Source organism: Tachyglossus aculeatus, chromosome X1 (assembly GCF_015852505.1).
Source record: "Tachyglossus aculeatus isolate mTacAcu1 chromosome X1, mTacAcu1.pri, whole genome shotgun sequence".
Lineage (NCBI taxonomy): Eukaryota > Metazoa > Chordata > Mammalia > Monotremata > Tachyglossidae > Tachyglossus > Tachyglossus aculeatus.
In genome coordinates, this window is record NC_052101.1 from 116,689,536 (window position 1) to 116,710,457 (window position 20,922).

Here is a 20,922-nt window from a genome sequence, read left to right on the forward strand (position 1 = left end):
TGTGGTTTTGGGCGAGAACCTGGCAGGGGAACTGTAGCTGGGGGCTATGACTTCGGGGTTCCCTGAGATTGGGAGAGAGAAATTCTCTCCCCCGCCCCGTGTATACATGTGCCCAAGTACGGCTTGAGAAGGGTGGATACGTATGCAAGGGTGGCTCACGCATGTGTGTGCACGCATGATTGTGCCAGGTGTGTTTTTACATGTATATTTAGCACATCATCAGCACTAGGGAGGTCTTTGCGCAAAGCTCTGTATTAGGTGCCGAACGTGCATTTGGACAGATGCATGCAGAGGAATCGGCCCAAGGAATTCATTCATTCAATCGTATTTATTGAGCACTTACTGTGTGCAGAGCACTGTACTAAGCACTTGGGAAGTACAAGTTGGCAACATCTAGAGACGGTCCCTACCCAACAGCGGGCTCACAGTCTAGAAGGGGGAGACAGACAACAAAACCAAACATATTAACAAAATAAAATAAATAGAATAAATATGTACAAGTAAAATAAAAATATGGAATGCTTCACGAATTTGCGCGTCATCCTTGCACAGGGGCCATGTTAATCTTCTCTGTATCATTCCAATTTTAGTATATGTGCTGCCAAAGCGAGCAGATATGAACATAAGTGGCTGTTCAACCTGATCAGCTTGCATTTACCCAAGCGCCTAGTACAGTGCCTGGCATATAGTTAGTTCTTAACAAATAACATTAAAAAAAAAAAAAGACCCCAGTTGGCCAGCAACAGAGGATCGATTAACTACACCGCGTATAGAAATGTCTCTTTGGACAGGCTAATGAAGACGGGGGAATGGGGGGAAAACCCTCCGGTAGCCAGTAGCTCTACAACCCTGGGTCCCCATCCTAATCGGGGCAACCTTTTTTTAAAAACGGCCAGTCAGGGGAGGGATGGCACCGGTCGGAGTTGAGCACGAGCAGGAGGGAGCAGGCGAGGGGACCCCCCCCCCCTAGATTTTTCGACTGTGAGCCCACTGTTGGGTAGGGACTGTATATGTTGCCAGCTTGTACTTCCCAAGCGCTTAGTCCAGTGCTCTGCACACTGTAAGCGCTCAATAAATACGATTGATTGATTGATTGATTGATTGAGAGGGACGGACACAGCCTTGGGTTTCCACGCCAATGAGAGGCCGGCTAGAAAGCGATGCCGACTTTGATCTTTGGTTTCACCACCCGAGTTGGAGTCGGGAACCGGGCGGGCGGGCGGGCGACGAGCTTTGTCGTTGCGTTCCTAGGAGACAAGGAGAGCATTGAAGCGGAAGGAGATTAGCTGGGACTCAGGGGGGGCCCCGTGACCGGATTGGGGGATTAGCCCACCCTCGGGCCCGACCTACCCCGAATCAAGCGCTTAGTACAGTGCTCTGCACATAGTAAGCGCTCAATAAATACGATTGATTGAATCTGTCCCTGCTGGGAGCCCTGGACTTTTCCTGGGACGGGGGAAGTGGCGAACCCCCCCAACCCCATCTCCCGAGGGAGCGAGAAGTGAGCCAAGGAGAGAGAGGCTGATCCCGGGATGCAACCGAGCAGGGAGTCGAATCCAATCGTCCTGCCTCCGATCATTAGCCCCTCCATACTCCGAGTCAGAGAAAGGGCCGGGGTCAGACGGATGGGCACCCAGCCCAACCTCTCCTGCTTTAATCAATCAATCAACCAATTGTATTTATTACAATTGATTATTAGTAATAATAATAGGAGTAATTTATTACTACTAATAAATTATTAGTTATAATTATTAATAATTATTAGTAGTGATAAATTATTGTTACTAATATAGTAATTTATTACTATGTCAGACGGATGGGCACCCAGCCCATCCTCTCCTGCTTTAATCAATCAATCAATCGTATTTACTGAGCGCTTACTCTGTGCAGAGCACTGTACTAAGCGCTTGGGAAGTACAAATTGGCAACACCTAGAGACAGTCCCTACCCAACAGTGGGCTCACAGTCTAAAAGGGGGAGACGGAGAGCAAAACCAAACATACTCACAAAATAAAACCGGAGCGGCGTGTGTTCCTTATTCAGCCCAAAGCGTCCGTCTCCCCGCCCCTTTCTCTCTTGGACTAGAAGCCAGGCGCCTCGACTCTTCGGCTCTTCTCCATCATCTCCCGAAGGAACCCAGGCGCCCTGATTTCCCGGCTGCCGCCCCTTCCCACCTTCCCTATCCACACGTCTCCCCCCCACCCCGCGTTTGTCCCTTTCCCTCCCCGCCCCCTCCTTCTGAGCCGGGCGGAGGAGGAGACCCAAATTCCCCCGCGGGCGGCGACGACAACCGGCGTCTTGCTCGCTGCTGCCCTTTTCCCGGAGCCTGGCTCGGCTCCTTTGGAGGAGGAGGAGGAGGAGGCGGTGACAGCAGCGAGCTCTCCTGCCCCGGGGGGGGGGGGGGGGAAAGATCCGCGGACCCTGCCTACCCCCCTCTCCGGGGAGAGAGGCCCGACCCCCAGAACGAGGGATCAGGAAGAAGAGGGGAAGGTGGCATGAACCGGTGCCCTCTGGGGTGGGCAGAGGAGGGCCTGGAGCTTTAAAGGGGGCAGGCGGCACTGGGGCTGGCATCAGCCGAAATGCGGGGGGCTCCAACCCCGCCGCCGGGGGACCCGGAAAGGGAGCAACGCTGGGGTCGACTGTTCGAAGAGCTGGACAGCAACAAGGACGGCCGGGTGGACATCCATGAGCTGCGGGAGGGGCTGGCACGGCTGGGCACCGGTGCCCGCTCCAACGCAGAGCAGGTAATGGGGTCAGCGGAGGGATGGGGGGGGGAGGCAAAGGGTTAATGACCCCGGTGGGGAGTTGATCTCCTCTTCCTACTGCTCTGGGGTCCCTCCAAGTTGGCAAGCCCAACGCAGGCAGCAGCCCGGAGAGGGGGAACTACCAGTACCGGGGGCGGAGGAGTGGGCCTCGAAGATAGGGAGATTGGGTAGGGACTGTCCCTATATGTTGCCAATTTGTACTTCCCAAGCGCTTAGTACAGTGCTCTGCACACAGTAAGCGCTCAATAAATAAGATTGATGATGATCTGTGACTGTGAGCCCTGAATTCATTCCCCGTGGCTCGCTGGGCCCTTCTCCTCTTCCCTGCCCCGCCTCCCCCAGCCCCGTTGGAGCCACCTTGGGATGCCTGCCACTCCCCACCCCGCTGCCCCTCGGGTTTAATAACCTGATCAGGCAGCTCGAACCCTAGTCGGGGCGGAGAGGTTGGGGAGGAAGGGGCGGCGGTGCCTTTATCTGCGCGTGGGTGCAAAGGGGAACTCGATGAACCAGCCCCTGCGATATGTCCAGGGCTCAGGCTGACTGTAGAGCTGGGCTGGACCCACAGCCAAGCTCCCTAGCTTCCCCAGTGTAATCCCATACGCAGAGGAAAGGATTCCCAGCACCCACTACACAGGCGTCTTTGGAACCGCAGGCAGAGGACCCAAGGCCCCGGTGCACACTGTAGCATGTGTATATGTGGGGCCTCCCACTAGGACGTGTGTGAACTCTGACACATGTGCGTGGCCAGGAGGGACCCTCACCCCTGGGAGTAGGGAACAAACAGGCTGAGCTGGCTGCACCTGCCCTGGTTCAGCCAGGGGTCATCCACTGGTGCCGGACACAAGTTCTACACGGAGGTCACTAGAGCAGCAAGGCTCATTTCCTCCTCCTTCTCCTCCTCCTCCTCCTCCTCCTCCTCCTCCCCTTCCTGTTTCTCCTCCTTTCCCACTGCCCAGCGATGCTATATCTAAGGGCCTCCCCCCCCTCACAGGCAGCACAGGGGAATGACCAAGCTCTTAAAGTCCCCGCCTGGGTGCCGGGGGGCCCAGCTGATACCTCGTCAGGTTTTGGATCAGTGCTCTGATTTCTGGCATGTGCAGTGTCCCCACTGCAGAGATCTGGAATGGAGTCACTATCCTCTCTTCACGGACCAGACTTCATAGGCTGGTCCAACTGCAGGGACCAGGGTTATTTTCCCAGACCTAACTCTGGCCATGACCCTCTCCGCCCACTCTCCTCCCCCACTGTTTGCATTCTTCCCTTTGCACTTTCCCCTGTTGAGTGGGGAAGAGCGAGGATCTGTTTAAAATCAGGCTGCTCGTGCCCCTCTTCCCGCTGGGAATGCCCCTGGGACTTCTGATCTCCCCCTCCACCCACCTCATCCTTCTCTGAGCTCCCCACATCTCCCACCCTCGGCCCCCACCCAGATCCCTGGAGAAAGCCAGCTCCCAATGCCTCGACCTGTTCTAAAAATACCCCCAGAGAAACATAGGTGATGAGGCAAGACTCCATTCTACCTAGATTGCACCGCTTTAAAGCTGGGAGCAAAGGAAGGGTCTCGTGACAGTGGAGGTGGTCTCCTGGGGTGCAGGAGAGACTGCTGGGATTCGTTTTGGTCTTCTCTCTCCTCTCAGTTGGGAAAGTCACAGGACAAGTGAGGGCCAGGGAATGTAAACAGGTCTGGAGCCAGGGAGAGCCCGCTCTTGCCCTTCTGGTGATTAACTGCAGCCTGGCAGGGTGATGGGTGCCTCCCTGGAGCTGCCCAAAGCCTGACAGCAATACCAGCTTTCAGGACTGGAGCTGTGGGGTGCACCACATGCGGAATCAGACCCTCGCTAGATTCTACCCCCAAGGCGATCCACCCACTTGGTGAAGGCGGATGACTTTTCAGTGGCTTCAGCCCCAAAGCATGTTGCTGCAACCCTGTCCTCCCCCCCTTCCCCTCCCCCGACCCTTTTGGAAGCCTGGGAGAGCCAGGCAATAATAATAATAATAGTAATAATAATGGCATTTATTAAGCGCTTACTATGTGCAAAGCACTGTTCTAAGCGCTGGGAAGGTTACAAGGTGATCAGGTTGTCCCACGAGGGGCTCACAGTCAATCACCATTTTACAGATGAGGGAACTGAGGCACAGAGAAGTTAAGTGACTTGCCCAAAGTCACACAGCTGACAGACGGTGGAGCCGGGATTTGAACCCATGACCTCTGACTCCAAAGCCCAGGCTCTTTCCACTGAGCCACGCTGCTTCTCTGAATCCCAATCGAATCCCATTCCTGGCTCGGGGGGGGGGGTGGGGGGTTGCTGAGTTCTGGCCGGATCGGGGTCCCCGAGAGACTGCATCTCCTCCTCAGGAATGGAGTGGAGGAGGAAGAGAAGAGGGGGGAAGGAGAGGGGCAGGGCCCTGGGAGATGCTGCCTAGACTTTTTGCCTTGCCTTAGGAGATCCTGCAGGAGGGGGACACGGACCGTGATGGAGAGTTGGACCTGGAGGAGTTCACACGCTATCTGCAGGAAAGGGAGCGGCGGCTACTGCTGATGTTTCACAGCCTGGACCGCAACAACGATGGTAACTGGGGGCCCTGGACTCTGGCCAGGCCTTTGGGTTCTCCCCCAGCTCTCCAGGGGACCTTGGGGTTCCCCATCTGTGTTCCAAGGAGCTTGGATGCTCAGCTCTCCTTCCAGAACCCAGAGCCTCTACTCTGCTCTGCTCTGCTCAGCCCTGCCTAATTCCCACCAAGCCTGAGAGGTTCTGAGCAGCTGCTGAAGCCAGGAGGGGGTGGGGGGCGGAGGCGCATGTGGGCGCCACAGAGACAGAATCCAGAGTGCCTGTTGGCTGTGGCAGCCCCCAGCGCAGGGAGCGATGGAGGTGGGATGATTGGGTGGGGGGGCTTCTCACGTGTTGATGCACGAAGCTATTTTAGGAGCTCCCGGGGGCTGGTTCCCCCACCGAAGGGGGAGAGTGAGCATCTACCCTTCCCTTGCCCCGCAGGATACGTCTTCTGCCTCCTCGAGTGTGTGATCCTGGATCCCATTCCAGGATCTTTCTAGATCCCTCCCTGGCTTTTGAGATCCCATTAGTATTCTTGCCCCCGGTTCTTCCCTCTTTAGTCCCCAAACCCCCATCCCTATGCCCCCCGACCCAGCACACCCAATTCCAGCCCGCCACTTCCCTGGACTCTGAGCCACCAGAAGCCAGACACGCTTCTCCTCTAGCCTGAGCTTCCTACTGATTTTTGATTTTATCTTATGCATTTGTCCTTGGCTTTTATGTTGTTTTAGTGTTCGATTATTTCATCCCTCCTTATGAGTCTGCCACCAGTCCCCTCGCCTCACTTATATTCTTAGAACATGAACTCCCCCACCTCTGACTCGAGGGCTATGTCTGATTCCCCATGTCTGATTCCCCCTCCATTTGTACAGTGTTCTGCCTACAGTGAGCACTTAATAAAAGCTATTCCCACTCCTTCTCTTCCTTCTCCTCTTTCTCTTCCCTCAGGCCACATCGATGTCTCAGAGATCCAGCAGAGTTTCCAGGCCCTGGGCATCTCCATCTCCCTGCAGCAGGCCGAGAAAATCCTGCACAGGTAAGTCCTTCCCCCTAACCTGGACCCAACCCTGACTCCAGGTGACCTGTCCCCCACTCCAGCTCTCCCCCCAGGACCCAGGTGTTCTGCCTCACCCTCCACCAGGACCCAGGTGCTCTGACCCCCAGCTCCTGCCAGGACCTAAGCGTCCTGGGATGAGCCCCCCCTGTCTGGCAGTATGGATCGTGACGGCACCATGACCATCGACTGGCAGGAGTGGCGGGATCACTTCCTCCTAAACCCGCTGGAGAACATGGAGGAGGTCATGCACTTCTGGAAGCACTCAACCGTGAGGCCTGACTCCTGGGCCCAGGGAGGGGGGAGCGGAGCTTGCCGGGGAAAGGATGGCTGGGTGGTCCAAGAGGGGAAGTTGAGGGTTGAAGGAGCCCAATGGAGGGTGATGGGGAGGGGATGCCTGGTTCTGGGTGGGAGCAGTCAAAGCTGCATGTTGGATCCCTATCCCCTCTCTGTCCTCTCCCCTCTCCCTCTCCACTCCTGCCTCAGCAATCTAATCCCCTTATGGGATTTGTCCCCTGGGGTGGGAGAAGGGGAAGGGCCCAGGTTCTCGTTCTGGAGCAGCTGCTGGCAACACCCAGAAGGAGTGAGAGTCTTTGCCTCTCCCGCCATACACACTTGTCTTGCCCTCCTGAGCTGATGCTCCCTCCCCTCCCTCATCTCAGCACCCCCTCAGGGTGCCCCTATCCCTGACGGGGTCTGGCCAGACCATTGGATGGGGTGTGGGAATCTCGGGAGCTATGGGATCCAAGATGGCTCTCTGTGGTGACTCCAAGCCTTCCGTTTCCATCTTCCCTGGCAGGTCCTGGACATTGGGGAATGTCTGACCGTGCCAGATGAGTTCTCTGAGCAGGAGAAACGGTCGGGCATGTGGTGGAAGCAGCTGGTGGCCGGGGCCGTAGCGGGCGCCGTGTCGCGCACGGGCACAGCCCCGCTTGACCGCCTCAAGGTCTTCATGCAGGTGAGGGCTGCGGCCTTGGGCGCCTCCCAGGTACCTCCCTCGGGAGCCCTGATGCTTTCTGTCGCCCCCGCCAACTGGTGGGCCCCGGGCTGTTCAGCGTAGGTGCCTTGTGTCACCTATTTGGTACTTCCCAGTACTTAATGCAGCTCTGGCTGATGAGGGTAATTACTCTTAGGGATAGTCCCTTCTGGACTGTGAGCCCACTGTTGGGTAGGGACCGTCTCTATAGGTTGCCAACTTGTACTTCCCAAGCTCTTAGTACAGTGCTCTGCACACAGAAAGCGCTCAATAAATACGATTGAATGAATGAATGAATGACCCTCAGCCACCACCCTGGTAGGCACCTCCTTCCCCACCGGGCAGCTCAGGCGGGCTCCTGTTTCTCCTCCCCTTTCCTCCTGGAGACTCAGGCCCTTGTGCCTGGAAACCCTGGCTGGGCCGGGTCCCTCAAGGAACTCCTCTCCCGGCTAGGTCCATGCCTCCAAGACGAACCAGCTGAATGTGCTCGGGGGGCTGCGGAACATGATTCGAGAAGGAGGCATCTGCTCCCTGTGGCGAGGCAATGGCATCAATGTGCTCAAAATCGCCCCTGAGTCAGCCATCAAGTTCATGGCCTATGAGCAGGTAGGAGTAGGCGTGTGCTCCTTCCTGGCGTGTGTAAGCATGGTCTCCTCCCCAGAATGTGTGTGCGTGTGCGGGAGCATGGGGGTGTGTGGGGGGATGCAGGTTCTTCTTAGCATGAGTCACTATGTGCTCCTCCCCAGCATGGGAAAGCCTGTGCTCCCCACAGGTGTGAATAAGGGGGTGCTCTTCCTCAACACGCTGAAGCGTGGGCTCTTCCTTGCGAATGGTTAACGGATGCTCCTCCCCGCCGGCGTGTTCCTGCTGCCACTTGGGAGCCTGGCTTCCGGGGTTTGGTCTCCAGAAGGGAGAGCTAGCACTGGGGGTCCGGGCGCTGGGATTCTGACTGATCCTTGTGCCACCATCAGATCAAGCGGGCGATCCGGGGGCAGCAGGAGACCCTGCGGGTGCAAGAGAGGTTTGTGGCTGGTTCCCTGGCAGGGGCCACAGCCCAAACCATCATCTATCCCATGGAGGTAAGAGGAGTGTGGGGGCGGCAAGGACCAGGCCAGCCTGGAAGTTGACATGGAGGAAGGAACGGAGTCACCCCCTCGCGCCCCTGCCCCGTACCCACCCCCCACTGCTCCCAGACGGCTGGAACCTTTCTCATCCTGGGATCTCTAGCCTGAGATGACCCAGGGCGTGACCGGACTCTGGCAATGAAGTCCCCGGAGCCTCCCTTACCCCCAAGGAGGGTCCTGCCTAGGGCCTGAGCCATCCAGACAGTGAGGGTGGCCATGGGGAGGGCTCCTCCCCCAGCAGCCTCCCCGCAAGCTGGGCTCATTGCAGGTGCTGAAGACGCGCCTGACCCTGCGACGGACAGGCCAGTACTCAGGGCTCCGCGACTGCGCCCGGCAGATCCTCCAGAGGGAGGGACCCCAGGCCTTCTACAAGGGCTACCTGCCCAACGTGCTGGGCATCATCCCCTACGCGGGCATCGACCTGGCCGTCTACGAGGTCAGTGGGGAGCCTCCTGGAGTTGGGAGACCTGAGTGATCGGCCTAACTCTACCCTGACCACATCCGAGGAGGAGTCAGCTGGGGCCAGGAAACCCCTTCTTACTTCCCTGGAATATTCTTGGAAACTCCCTGCTCCTGCCTCCGTCTTCTTGACTCCAATCCTCCTCGGTCTCTCCCCTGGCCATTGAGCCTTCCCCCCTACCCCACATTGACCCTGCCTCCCCTTGCCCCCATTGACCCTTTCTCCTTTCCCCCTGCAGACCCTGAAAAACAGGTGGCTCCAGCAGTACAGCCAGAATTCTGCAGACCCAGGCATCCTGGTCCTCCTGGCCTGTGGCACCATCTCCAGCACTTGTGGTCAGATAGCCAGTTACCCCTTGGCGCTGGTTCGAACCCGGATGCAGGCCCAAGGTGAGGCTAGGGAGGGAGCCGGGGGGCCCAGGGCGTGGGGGACGGGGCGCAGTGCGGAGGAAGAGTGGGAGATGGGACAATCAGGGAAACTTGTTAGGGATGTATGAGCCTGACATCCTTGTAACTAAGCGCTTGGAAAGGCACATGGGACGTTTCCTGGCCTCGAGGAGCTTCCGCTCAAATGGGAATGCAGTGGAACCTAGTGAATAATGAGGATTTGGATTGTCTGAGGATTTCAATTATCCACCTACTCCATTAGCCTGGATAATCGAGAGTTCGCGGGACTGGAAAGGACTTTGAGAGGTGATCTTACCATCGTCCTGCTTCTGAGCAGGACCAGCTCTTCTCACCCACCCTAGCCCAGGGAAGTGCCACCTTCCTCGTAGAGATGAAAGAAATGCCACAACTGCCGTAACTACCTGTTGCTACCTCTCACCGTTAGAAAGCCCTGCCTGCTGTCTAGCTTTATTTCCGCTTGCAGCAGTTCATATCTGCTTCCTCAATCAATCAATCAATGGTATTTATTGAGTGCTTACTGTGTGCAGAGCACTGTACTAAGCGCTTGGGAGAGTATAGTATAGCAGAGTTGGTAGACACATCCCCTGCCCACAATGAACTTATAGTCTTTTTCTGTCTTCCCAGAGTAGGGGTGCTTGGGGTAGAGGGAACCCATGGGTGGGGGTGGGGGAATAGGGTCTATATGGACAAGCTTGCCACCTCTTCCTGCTCTCCTCAACCCCAGCCTCCATCGAGGGTGCCCCACAGCTGACCATGCTGGGCCTGTTTCGCCACATCCTGTCCCGGGAGGGAATATGGGGACTGTACCGGGGCATCGCCCCCAACTTCATGAAGGTGATCCCAGCCGTGAGCATCAGCTACGTTGTCTATGAGAACATGAAAATGGCCCTGGGGGTCACCTCCAGGTGAGCGACACCTTCCTTCCAGGGGTCAAGGGGGCAGGGAAAGGGGGCGTCTGAGATCCACTACCACCTGCTGCTGAAAACCTGCTGACTCCATCCCTCGTCCCCTGGATCCCCTGGTCACAAGACAAAACCCTGATTGGAAAATGGGAAAGCCTCCCAGGAATGGTCTCCGCTTTCCCCGGAGAGCCAACACTGGATCCTGAGTGGAATCCAGCTCAAGGATCTCTGTCCACACCTCACGCTATTGACACTGGATCCTCCGGGATCCTCCCCCCACAACCCATCCATTCCTGGTGGAAACCACCTGGCCCACGGATGTACACTGAATCCAAGATCTCTCTAGAATTGACACTGGCTGCTGGAGGGGCCCTCCAAGAGACCCCCACCCCCCACTCCCGGCACTGCCACTCCTTCACTGCCGACTCACACTGGATCCCAGATCCCAACCACATTCAGTCCAGGAGACCCACTGCCAGCCAAACAGATCCCCTGGATTCCCAGAGCCAGCTGTTCACTGGGCACCCCGCTCCTCCTAGAGCCTTTCATGGGGCTGGGGGGGGGGGGGGGGGATTAGGAGAGCATCCCTGAAGCTTGGTCTGGTCTCTCCTTCCAGTCAGGAGCAAGGATTGCCATCTTCACTGTCCCTGGAATCCCCCTCCCTCCTCCCACCTGGGTCCAGCCCCTTGGGGTCGGCCAGGCCCCAGCTTGCTGAGCCAGCCAGTCCAGGGTGGCTATCTTTGAGGTTCGAGTTCCCTGTTATGCTGTCGGTCCCCCTGTCACCCGCCGCCCACGCTCCCGATTATGCAAAAAAGAATCCACGTCAAATCTATTTTTCTACTGGGGGACGGCCGGGGGAAAAGGCTCCTGGGATACCATGGGGCCCTTCTAAGGTGGCCAGATCACTGCCCCAGCTCCACCCCTGCTCCTGTCCTGGGGGACTCTCTGTATATTTTGCACTTTATAGTTGGACTCCGTGACTTTGGAAGGCTCACCTGGGGTGGGGCGGGATTAATCTGAGCAGGCATCTTCATGCAAGCTATTCAAAGCGTTTACTTCCTCCCTCCCGCTTCCAGTTGCCAGCATGTTGGCTGAGGACAGGGTGGACAGGGGGCAGAGAAGCTCTGACACTCAAAGCTGGGGACCCCACTGGGATGAAGGTGCCAGACTGACTCCCCAAAGATTCCAAATTGTAAGGCCGTGACCCTGGAAGCTCTGAGACAAAGGAAGAGGGGATGAACGGTCCCTTTTCCCAGATGGGAAACGATTTTTCTGAGCTGCTTTCCAGCCTCCTTTCTCCCTGACTCCCCCGACCCAAGAGGGCGGTATCCCCTGAGACGGGCTCCCCAAATCACCGTGGGCTGTAGATGTTGTTATTTCAAAGGGAAAGAAGCTAATAAATTTTCTAAGCTCCCTGTGTCTGGCTGGTGTTTCTGTGTGGGGGTCGGTCGGGGGGGTGAGGGAGAGAAGGGGTTCAGAGCGGTGTCTCACCCAGCTGTGAGCAGTGAGTCATCCCCCCCTCCACACACACACACACACACACACACACACACACACACACACACACACACACGAGCAGTGCATGTTTCTCCATCTCTCCAACCCATCTAGACCCTCCCCCTTGGCCTAATGTTTTCCTCCCAACCTGACCCAGCAGTGAACCCCCATCCCCAACCCTGCCCTCACCCTCCTCCCTCTATTTTCACACAATTCCATCTCCTTTCAGTTCAAGCACCATGGCAGTGCAGCCCTGGGGACATCACTGATGACCCGGGACAGTAGTTCTTCCCAGCAACCAGTGCTTCAGAGTAGCCAGACCAAAAAGAATATGCTCCATGTTTTCCCTGTCTTGAACTCCAGGGTCCCAGAGACATCTGTCTCTCAACCTTGGCCCCTGCCATGGGGACTGACTATTCAGGGCTACTTTTCCTACTCCAGAATGGGATCCAGAGACCGGGGGGCCAGAGCACACGGGCAGCACCCCCAGAGCTGGAAAACCCATATTTCAAGGCAATAACCAGCTGAGGTTGGAAGGACGGGATGTGATGATCTGGGAAGGGGGAACCGTGCGATGAAGCTGGGAACCCAGGCACCCCTTAACTCCAGCTGAGTCGCTCCTCACCCGGGTGTTGGGGGGAAGGTGGGATAGGTCCTGGATAGTGGGGAAGGATGGTTGGTGCGAAGAACACCTCAGGACTCCAGGCATTGCCTCCTGTCAGGAGTCGGGGCTGTGGCCATGTCCCAAACAAACAGTGCTTGGTCTTCATGCAGGTGTGGTAGTAGCAGTGAGATTCTCTGCCACATTCAGGCTCTAGATGGGAGGGAGCCCAGACGCGGGGTAGTCAATGAGTGAGGGGGGACCTGGATTCTAATCCCAGCTGTACCACTTGCCTGCTGTGTGACCTTGGGCAAGTCACTTTACTTCCCTCTGCCTCAGTTACCTCCTCTATAAAATGGGGATTAAGACAGTGAGTTCCATGTGGGACAGGAACTGTGTCCAACCCGATAAGCTTGTATCTACCCCAGGACTTGGTACAGTGCCTGGCACATAGAAAGCACTTAGCACATAAAAAAAAAAAGCACATAAAAAAAAGAGGGAGACGCCTGCCTTTTAGACTTGCACTTTTAAAATAAATATTATGAAAGGGCTAGGGGAGGGGGGTGTATGGAGGGGGGATGCTGCATTTTCCAGAAGGGGCACCCGCTCCCTGGGGCTGGGTAAGGACATAAGATTGTGCCTGGATATGCCATCGTGCTGTCAACACAAAGGGGCCTGCCCACCAAACTGCCTTCCCCTGGCTTGTTTCATTCCCCGACATTCCCAATCTCCCTCTGCCAGTCTATCTCCAGGCACTGCCCTGGCCCACAAGACTAACTCTAAAAACTCCCCTTGCAGCTGCTTTTTGGGGGCCACTATCCCTTGGACAGCAACATCTTCCTCAGGAGAGACTGAACGGACCAATTCATTTAGCCCCTTAGCCATCCCTTTTTCACCCCTGAGTCAGTGCACCTTTTATCCCACAATCCTCAAGGGCCCCCACTGATTCCCTAGCCAGCTTCCTGTTTTTGAGAGATTTGAAAAATCAATCCCTCAATCTCTTGGGTGAGTACAATATAATAGAATTGGTAGACACTGTCCCTTGCTTACAGGAAGTGTATAGTCTAGAGGGTGAGACACACATTAATATAAATAAATAAATTACAGATATGTCCATAAGTGCTGTGGGGCTGGATAAAGGGTGCAAATCCAAGTGCAATGTATAAGGGAATGGGAGAAGCTGAGGGAACTGAGGCACAGAGAAGTCAAGTGACTTGCCCAGGGTCACACAAGCAGGCAACTGTCAGAGCTGGGATTAGAACCCAGGTCCTCTGTCCCTCGACCCCCTGATCTTTCCACTTGGCCATAGCTTCTGCATGACCATGGGCAAGTTGCCTAACCTCTCCAGGCCTCATTTTCTTTGTATTTTATAATTAGCTTTGGTATTCTTTTCGGGGCCAACTAATTTCCTGTTTGCACCTGACCTCCTATTCGCACTCTGTAGGACCCAAGGCTGTTTGGGCTCTGGATGGCAGAACTTTCTGGAACAGGAGGCCCCAAGGAAGTCCCCAAGGAGGGGACTGCCTCAAAGCCTTGCCCCTTAGGTCCTCACTTCCAAGAGAATCGCTGGGAATGTCCTGGGGAAGGGCAATGCCCAACATGATCCACTGAAGTCTTCCATATTTTACAAAACTCTCATCGCCCCTACTGCCCCCCCAACACCATTTTCCCTCCCTACTGACTTGCCTCTGCTCTTAGTCCCACCCCCTAAGCATTTAGGTACAACCCTTGTGTCCATCTTCTTACACTCCCCTACCTGTAACTTACTGTAACATTTGTCTCCCTCTTGTCTTGTTTTATGCTGTCGGGTCATCTCCGACCCATAGCGATGCCATGGACACATCTCTCCCAGAACACCCCACTTCCATCCGCAGTCGTTCTGGTAGCGCATCCGTAGAGTTTTTTGGGTAAAAATATGGAAGTGGTTTTACCATTGCCTTCTTCCGCACAGTATACTTGAGTCTCCGCCTTCGACTCTCCCCCATGTCGCTGCTGCTCAGCACAGGTGAGTTTTGACTTGTAGCAGATTGCCTTCCACTCACTAGCCACTGCCCAAGCTAGGAGTGGAATGGGTAGGCCTCTGCTTGACTCTCCCTTCCGTAGTCGAGACTGGTAGAGTACTGGAAACTCTCCAGGTGCGACCCTGACAGGGGCTGTCTCCCTCACTAGACCGTAAATTCCTTGAAAGCAGGGATTGTGTCTACTTATTCGATCGTATTCTCCCAAATGCTTAGTTCAGTGCTCTGCACCGACTAAGCCCTCAGTCAATATCCCAACCTGTAACTTACTGTAATGTGTCTCCCCTGCTAGACTGTAAACTCTCTGAAAGCAGGTATTGTGTCTAATTATTAAGTTCGTTGTGGGCAGAGAACGTGTCTGTTATATTGTTGTGTCGCGGTACTCTCCCAAGCGCTTAGTACAGTGTTCTGCACATAGTAAGTTCTCAATAAATACGATTGATTCGATTGCACTCTCCCAAGCGCTTAGTACAGTGCTCTGCACAAAGTCCTCAATCAATAGCACTGATTAATTGATTGACTCCCATTGCCCTCTCCAATCAATCAGTGGTATTTATTGAGCACTTACTGTGTGCAGAACACCATACTAAGCACTTGGGAAAGTACAATCTAACAGATTTGGTAGACACGATCCCTGCCCACAAAGAGTTTACAGTATCCTCACAAAAGCCTTCACAATCTCTCTCCAAGTAGTGGATAGAGCATGGGTTTGGGAGTTAGAAGGCCTGAGTTCTAATCCCGGCTTCACCACTTGTTGTGCAAACTTGGGCAAGTCACTTAACTTCTGTAGGCCTCATTTACATCTATCTGTAAAATGAGGTTTGAGACTGTGAGCCCTATGCGGGACAGGGACTGTGTCTGATCTGATTATCTTGCTTCTGCTCCAGCGCTTAATACATACAGTGCCTGACACATAGTAAGCACTTAACAAATACCATTTAAAAATAAAAGGACTCAGCTGGCTTTGGGGTGGACATGACAGTATTGTTCAGGGGGTCGGTGGACTGGGCCCGGAAAATCAGGAAGTGGGGAGGGACTTGGGCCTTCTACTGTGGCTACTTGGCCCCCCAGGCTGGGCAGCATCCCCTATGTTTGCACCAGGCGTTTGGGCCCCTTCTGAGACCCCCGCCCTTCCAGCTGGACTCCTATTCCCTTGCTGATTCCCTGCTCCCTACTCTTTTCCCACCCAATGTTCTCTGGCAGCACTGCCCCTGCCCCCCACCCCCACTCCCTCCCACTCTCTGGGAGGCATAGTCTACTTTTTCAAAGGTGGACCAGCCTGAATTCAATCAATCAGTGGCATTTATTGAGCCCTTACTGTACACAGAGCACTGGATTAATCACCCCAATACAGTGACCCTCAGCACCCCAATACAGTGACCTTTAACCCTCAAACGTCCCAGGACAAGGAAGATAAGCTTGAGGCTTGTAAGGTAGTGGCAGTGATCATAATTGTGGTATTTGTTAATCACTTATTATGCACCAGGCACTGTTCTAAGAGCTGGGAGCGAGAAGAGCAAACCAGGTTGGACACAGTCCCTGTCCTACATGGCACTCGCAATCTTCATCCCCATTTTACAGATGAGGTAACTGAGGCCCAGAGGAGTTAAGTGACTTGCCCAGGTCACACAGAAGATACGTAGTGGTGCTGGGATTAGAACCCAGATCCTTTCGATTCCCAGGCCTGGGCTCTATTTACTAGGCCATGCTGCTTCTCATAATGGTAATCATTTTATTAGTGGCATTATGTTAGTGTTATTAGTGTTTCATTGATTAATTGATGGAGGCTTGTAACATCCTCCGCTCCTCGAGGAATGATCCCAGCTAGTTGCATCGCAAGAATCAATCAATTAATCAATTGTGTTTATTGATCGCTTACTCCGTGCAGAGAGCTGTATTCAGAGCTTGGGAAAGTACAATATAACAAAGTTGGTAGACATGTTTCCGGCCCACAAGAAGCTTACAGTCTAGAGGGGGAGACGGGCATTAATTTAAATAAATAAATTACATAAAGGCTGTGGGACTGAGGGTGGGATGAATCAAGAGGAGCAAGTGCAAGGACACTGCAGAAGGGAGCAGGAATGGGGAAAATGAGGGCTTAGTCCGGGAAGGGCTCTTAAAGGAACAGCGTGGCTTAGTGGAAAAAGCCCAGGCTTGGGAGTCAGAGGTCGTGGGTTCTAATTCCGGCTCTGCCACTTGTCAGCTGCGTGACCTTGGGCAAGCCACTTCACTTCTCTGTGCCTCAGTTACCCCATCTGTAAAATGGAGATGAAGACTGTGAGTCCTATGGGACAGGGACTGTGTCTGACCCGATTTGCTTGTATCCACCCAGCACTTAGTACAGTGCCTGGCACATTGTAAAAGCTTAACAAAATACCATTCTCATTAAAGGAGAAGTGATTTTAATAAGGCTTTGAAAGTGGGAAAGTCTGTCGGATAAGAAGGAGGAGGGAGCACGTGAGTGAGGGGTCAGTGGTGAGATAGGCAAGATCGAGGTCCAGCCTCTAACGTACAGGTCGACATTAAAGGAGTCAAGTGAGCATGTGGGGTTAGGAAATCAGGGAGGTAAAATAGGAGGGTGCCAGCTGATTGCGCTCAATAAATACGACTGAATGAATAATAATGATGACATTTGTTAAGTGCTTACTATGTGTGAAGCACTGTTCTAAGCGCTGGGGGGAACACAAGGTGATCAGGTTATCCCACATGAGGCTCACAGTCTTAATCCCCATGTTACAGATGAGGTCACTGAGGCTCAGAGAAGTTAAGTGACTTGCCCAAGCAGATATGTGGAGGAGCCAGAATTAGAACCCATGACCTCTGACTCCAAAGCCCCTGCTCTTTCCACTGAGCCACGCTGCTTCTCAATGATGGTGCTTGTTAAGCACTTACTATGTGCCAAACAATGAATGATTGAAGGCGATAAAGCCAAAGGTAAGAATTACTGCCACCATTCCCCGACTTCTAGGTTTTTGCCTTCTGAGGACACCTGGGATGCTCTCAGCGTTCACGGCGCCGTTCTTTACCCAGTGGGGCTGGTAGCCCCCTCCCCTAAATGATAGCCTGAGCCTTCCAATTTATCAGAGTTCACCACATACAGGCTTAATCCACCCCCTTCATTCATTCATTCGTTCATTAAATCGTATTTATTGAGCGCTTACTGTGTGCAGAGCACTGTACTAAGTGCTTGGTTAGTACAAGTTGGCAACAACTTGTTCTTTATAGAAGAAATAACTAGAAATACATTGACTAGATCTAGAAAAACATCAAATACAGAACCTTAGGTCTCTGTTAGCATTGAGTACGGCAATCAAAATTAGGGCAACAGGCATTTTTGGCAGACGTAGATGTTTTAAAGCTTGATTCAGATAGAAAGTGAAGGAAGAAAAGGGGACTATAATGACCATGACCCAGTTCGGAATTGGTTACAAGACATGGATCTGCCAGTAATGCCGTTTAACAGTTTGTTTTAATCAAAACGACAGGATTATATGGTAATGGTGTTATTAGTGTTACTAGGGAAACTAATTGCACCGATTTTATATTCACTATTTACAGGAAGGTGATTTTATTAATAATAATAATAATAACAATGGCATTTGTTAAGCGCTTACTATGTGCAAAGCACTGTTCTAAGCGCTGGGGAGAGGAAACAAGGTAATGAGGTTGTCCCATGTGGGACTCACAGTCTTAATCCCCATTTTACAGATGAGGTAACTGAGGCTCAGAGAAGTTAAGTGACTTACCCAAGGTCACACAGCAGACACGTGGCAGAGCCGGGATTCGAACCTATGATCTCTGATTCCAAAGCCCGTGCTCTTTCCACTGAGCCACGGGATTTTAAGCAGTTGGTTTACCTGTGAAGTGAGAATGAGGTACTGTTAAGTGTCAGAGACCAACAATGCAGACTGTTTGAAATAAGCTTCAGAATGCCTTTTCTTCTATCACACCTTCTTGAATTTCACAGGTGAGATAGAAGCCACACCCTGTCTCAATTGTTTTCGAACATCTTCCACCAAACCCCTTATTTACCACTGAAACAATGGTTGATCCAATGCAGTTTTCTGTCCACCCGTAGCAAAACAATTCCCATGTCGAAACAGGAATACCCGGATTAGAGCAAATCCTGAAATAAACACAGATTTTCCCTAGCCTGGCATTTGTCTTTAATTTAATCTGGGATTCCCAAATTCCCCAACACAAACACACACATACACATACACACACAAATTTACATTTCAATTGGCCATCCACAGTGGGTGGAGGGAAGGTGTCTTGTTCGTTTGTTTCCATATATGAAACCAGATCCCAAAGACCCTTATTTCTCATCTGTATCTTCTACCTTTGTTCAACTCTCCCCCTTGAATTGGCTGAGCTCCATTTTATGTCATCCCCCTAGACTGTAATTTTATTATTATTATCATTATAATTATGGCATTTGTTAAATGCTTACAATATGCCTAGCACTGTACTAAGCACTGGGGTAGAGACAGGATAATCAGGTCCCACATGGAGCTCACAGAATAGATAGGAGGGAGAACAAGTATTGAATCCCCATTTGGCAAATAAGGGAACTGAGGCGCAGAGAAGTTAAGTGACTTGCCTATGATCAAACAGCAGGTAAATGGCGGAGCTGAGATTAGAACCCAGGTCTTCTGACTCAATCAATCAGTCAATCAATCGTATTTATTGAGCGCTTACTGTGTGCAGAGCACTGTTCTAAGCGCTTGGGAAGTCCAAGTTGGCAACATATAGAGATGGTCCCTACCCAACAGTGGGCTCACAGTCTAGAAGGAAGACAGTGTTACTTGCATGAGAATTTGCAATCCAGTCAAGGACTGTGTCATTTCTTTTCCCACCCCTCCTGGAGGTGGCACAGGCCCACACACTTCCCACTAGGCCATGCTGCTTCCCGGGGGCAGGAAATATGCCTACAACTATATATATATATATATATATATATATATATATATATATATATATATATATGTATATATATATATACACACAAATATATATAAATATATATTTATATATAAATATGTCTATGAATACAATTCTATTGTATTCTCCAAAGCACTTAATACAGTGTTCTGCACATAATAATAATAATAACTATTATAATAATGATGGCATTTAAGTGCTTACTATGTGCAAAGCACTGTTCTAAGCGCTGGGGGAGATACAAGGTGATTGGGTTGTCCCATGTGGGGCTCACAGACTTAATCCCCATTTTGCAGATGAGGTAACTGAGTCTCAGAGAAGTTGAGTGACTTGCCCAAGGTCACACAGCAGACATGTGGCAGAGCCGGGATTCGGACCCATAACCTCACATGGCAAGTACTCAATATTTTACTAAACTTTCATTGCCCCTACTGCCCCCCCCAACACCATTTTCCCTCCCTACTGACTTGCCTCTGCTCTTAGTCCCATCCCCTAAGCATTTAGGTACAACCCTTGTGTCCATCTCCTTGAATGATTCATTCAATCATATTTATTAAGCGCTTACCGTGTGCAGAGCACTATACTGATGACGATCAGACAAGATCACCACTCTGAGATCTTTTTTTTATGGTATTTATTAAGTGCTTACTATGTGCCAAGCACTGTTCTAAGCACTGGGATAGATACAAAGTTACCAGGTTGTCCCACATGGGGTTCACAGTCTTAATCCCCATTGTACAGATGAGGTTAACTGAGGCACAGAGAGGTCACAAAGTGCCCAAAGTCACACAGCGGGCAAGTGGCAGATCCAGGGTTCGAACCCACAACCTCTGACTCCCAAGCCCGGGCTCTTTCCACTAAGCCACACTGCTTCCCTGATCTTGACAGGTCATATAAATTAATGTCTCACACACACATACACCAGGGAGGGGTCTGGCATTTCAAGTTGCCTTTCACCTATTTCCCTATTCTGGTGAAGTTAATTTATGGGTTTGTGGAAGTGTGGCCTAGCCAGACCACCCCAGGATGGCTACACCTTGGCCTGAGGGTGCAGGATCCAGCTGGCTTGCCATTCGTGACCATCACCACCACCTGTGACCAGATGGCAGGTTACCCCTTTGTCCTGGACTGGACTTCTGGGTGCCAACCTAAGATGAGGAGCTAGAGCCCTTTCTAGCCTCCCTTCCCTCAGACAGGGATGGGGAGGGCCCTGGAAGAGGGTTTATCCAGGGTTCTGCCCCCCTCCTCTCCCATCCTTCATCTTCCTGCCTCTGAATCCTCTCAGTCTGTGCGTGTGTATGTTGGAGATGTGTGTGTGTGGGGGGGCAGGTACTCAATTCAGTTGGGCCCCCACTCCAGACTGGGAGGAAAGGCACCTGGCTTAAAATTTCACCACTGGTCAAGGAGCTGGCCCAGTTTGGAATTCCTATGGGCCCTTGCTCCAACTCACCTAATCTCCCTTCCATCTTCCCCTCCTCCTGACTGCCCGCCCCGTCCCCCCCACACCAAATCCTTAATGGCTCCACCCCTCATCAGAAATTTCTAGCATGGGGAAGGAGAGCCCTCCCTTCCTCCACACTGCCAAAGCCTCACTTCCTGGGCTTCCTGGGTTGTGTAGAATGGCC

General features: G+C 52.8%; 1 protein-coding gene and 2 non-coding genes across 3 annotated transcripts; 1 reads left to right on the plus strand and 2 right to left on the minus strand.

Moving 5' to 3' along the window:
- Positions 1-507: 507 nt before the first annotated feature.
- LOC119920474 lies at positions 508-614 on the minus strand. Its single transcript, XR_005448217.1, has one exon. It is a non-coding gene; the product is annotated as a U6 spliceosomal RNA (small nuclear RNA).
- Positions 615-2,400: 1,786 nt separating this feature from the next.
- On the plus strand, positions 2,401-10,794 carry LOC119919783 (calcium-binding mitochondrial carrier protein SCaMC-3). The gene is made up of 10 exons (XM_038740476.1): positions 2,401-2,744; positions 5,206-5,332; positions 6,263-6,350; positions 6,528-6,639; positions 7,168-7,326; positions 7,798-7,950; positions 8,316-8,423; positions 8,737-8,904; positions 9,167-9,317; positions 10,060-10,794. Exons 1-10 carry the CDS (start codon positions 2,580-2,582, stop codon positions 10,242-10,244), a joined length of 1,416 nt encoding a protein of 471 aa, XP_038596404.1. The 5' UTR covers positions 2,401-2,579; the 3' UTR covers positions 10,245-10,794.
- A 3,556-nt stretch (positions 10,795-14,350) lies between these two features.
- On the minus strand, positions 14,351-14,488 carry LOC119920184. The gene has a single exon (XR_005447947.1). It is a non-coding gene; the product is annotated as a small nucleolar RNA SNORA7 (small nucleolar RNA).
- Positions 14,489-20,922: the final 6,434 nt, after the last annotated feature.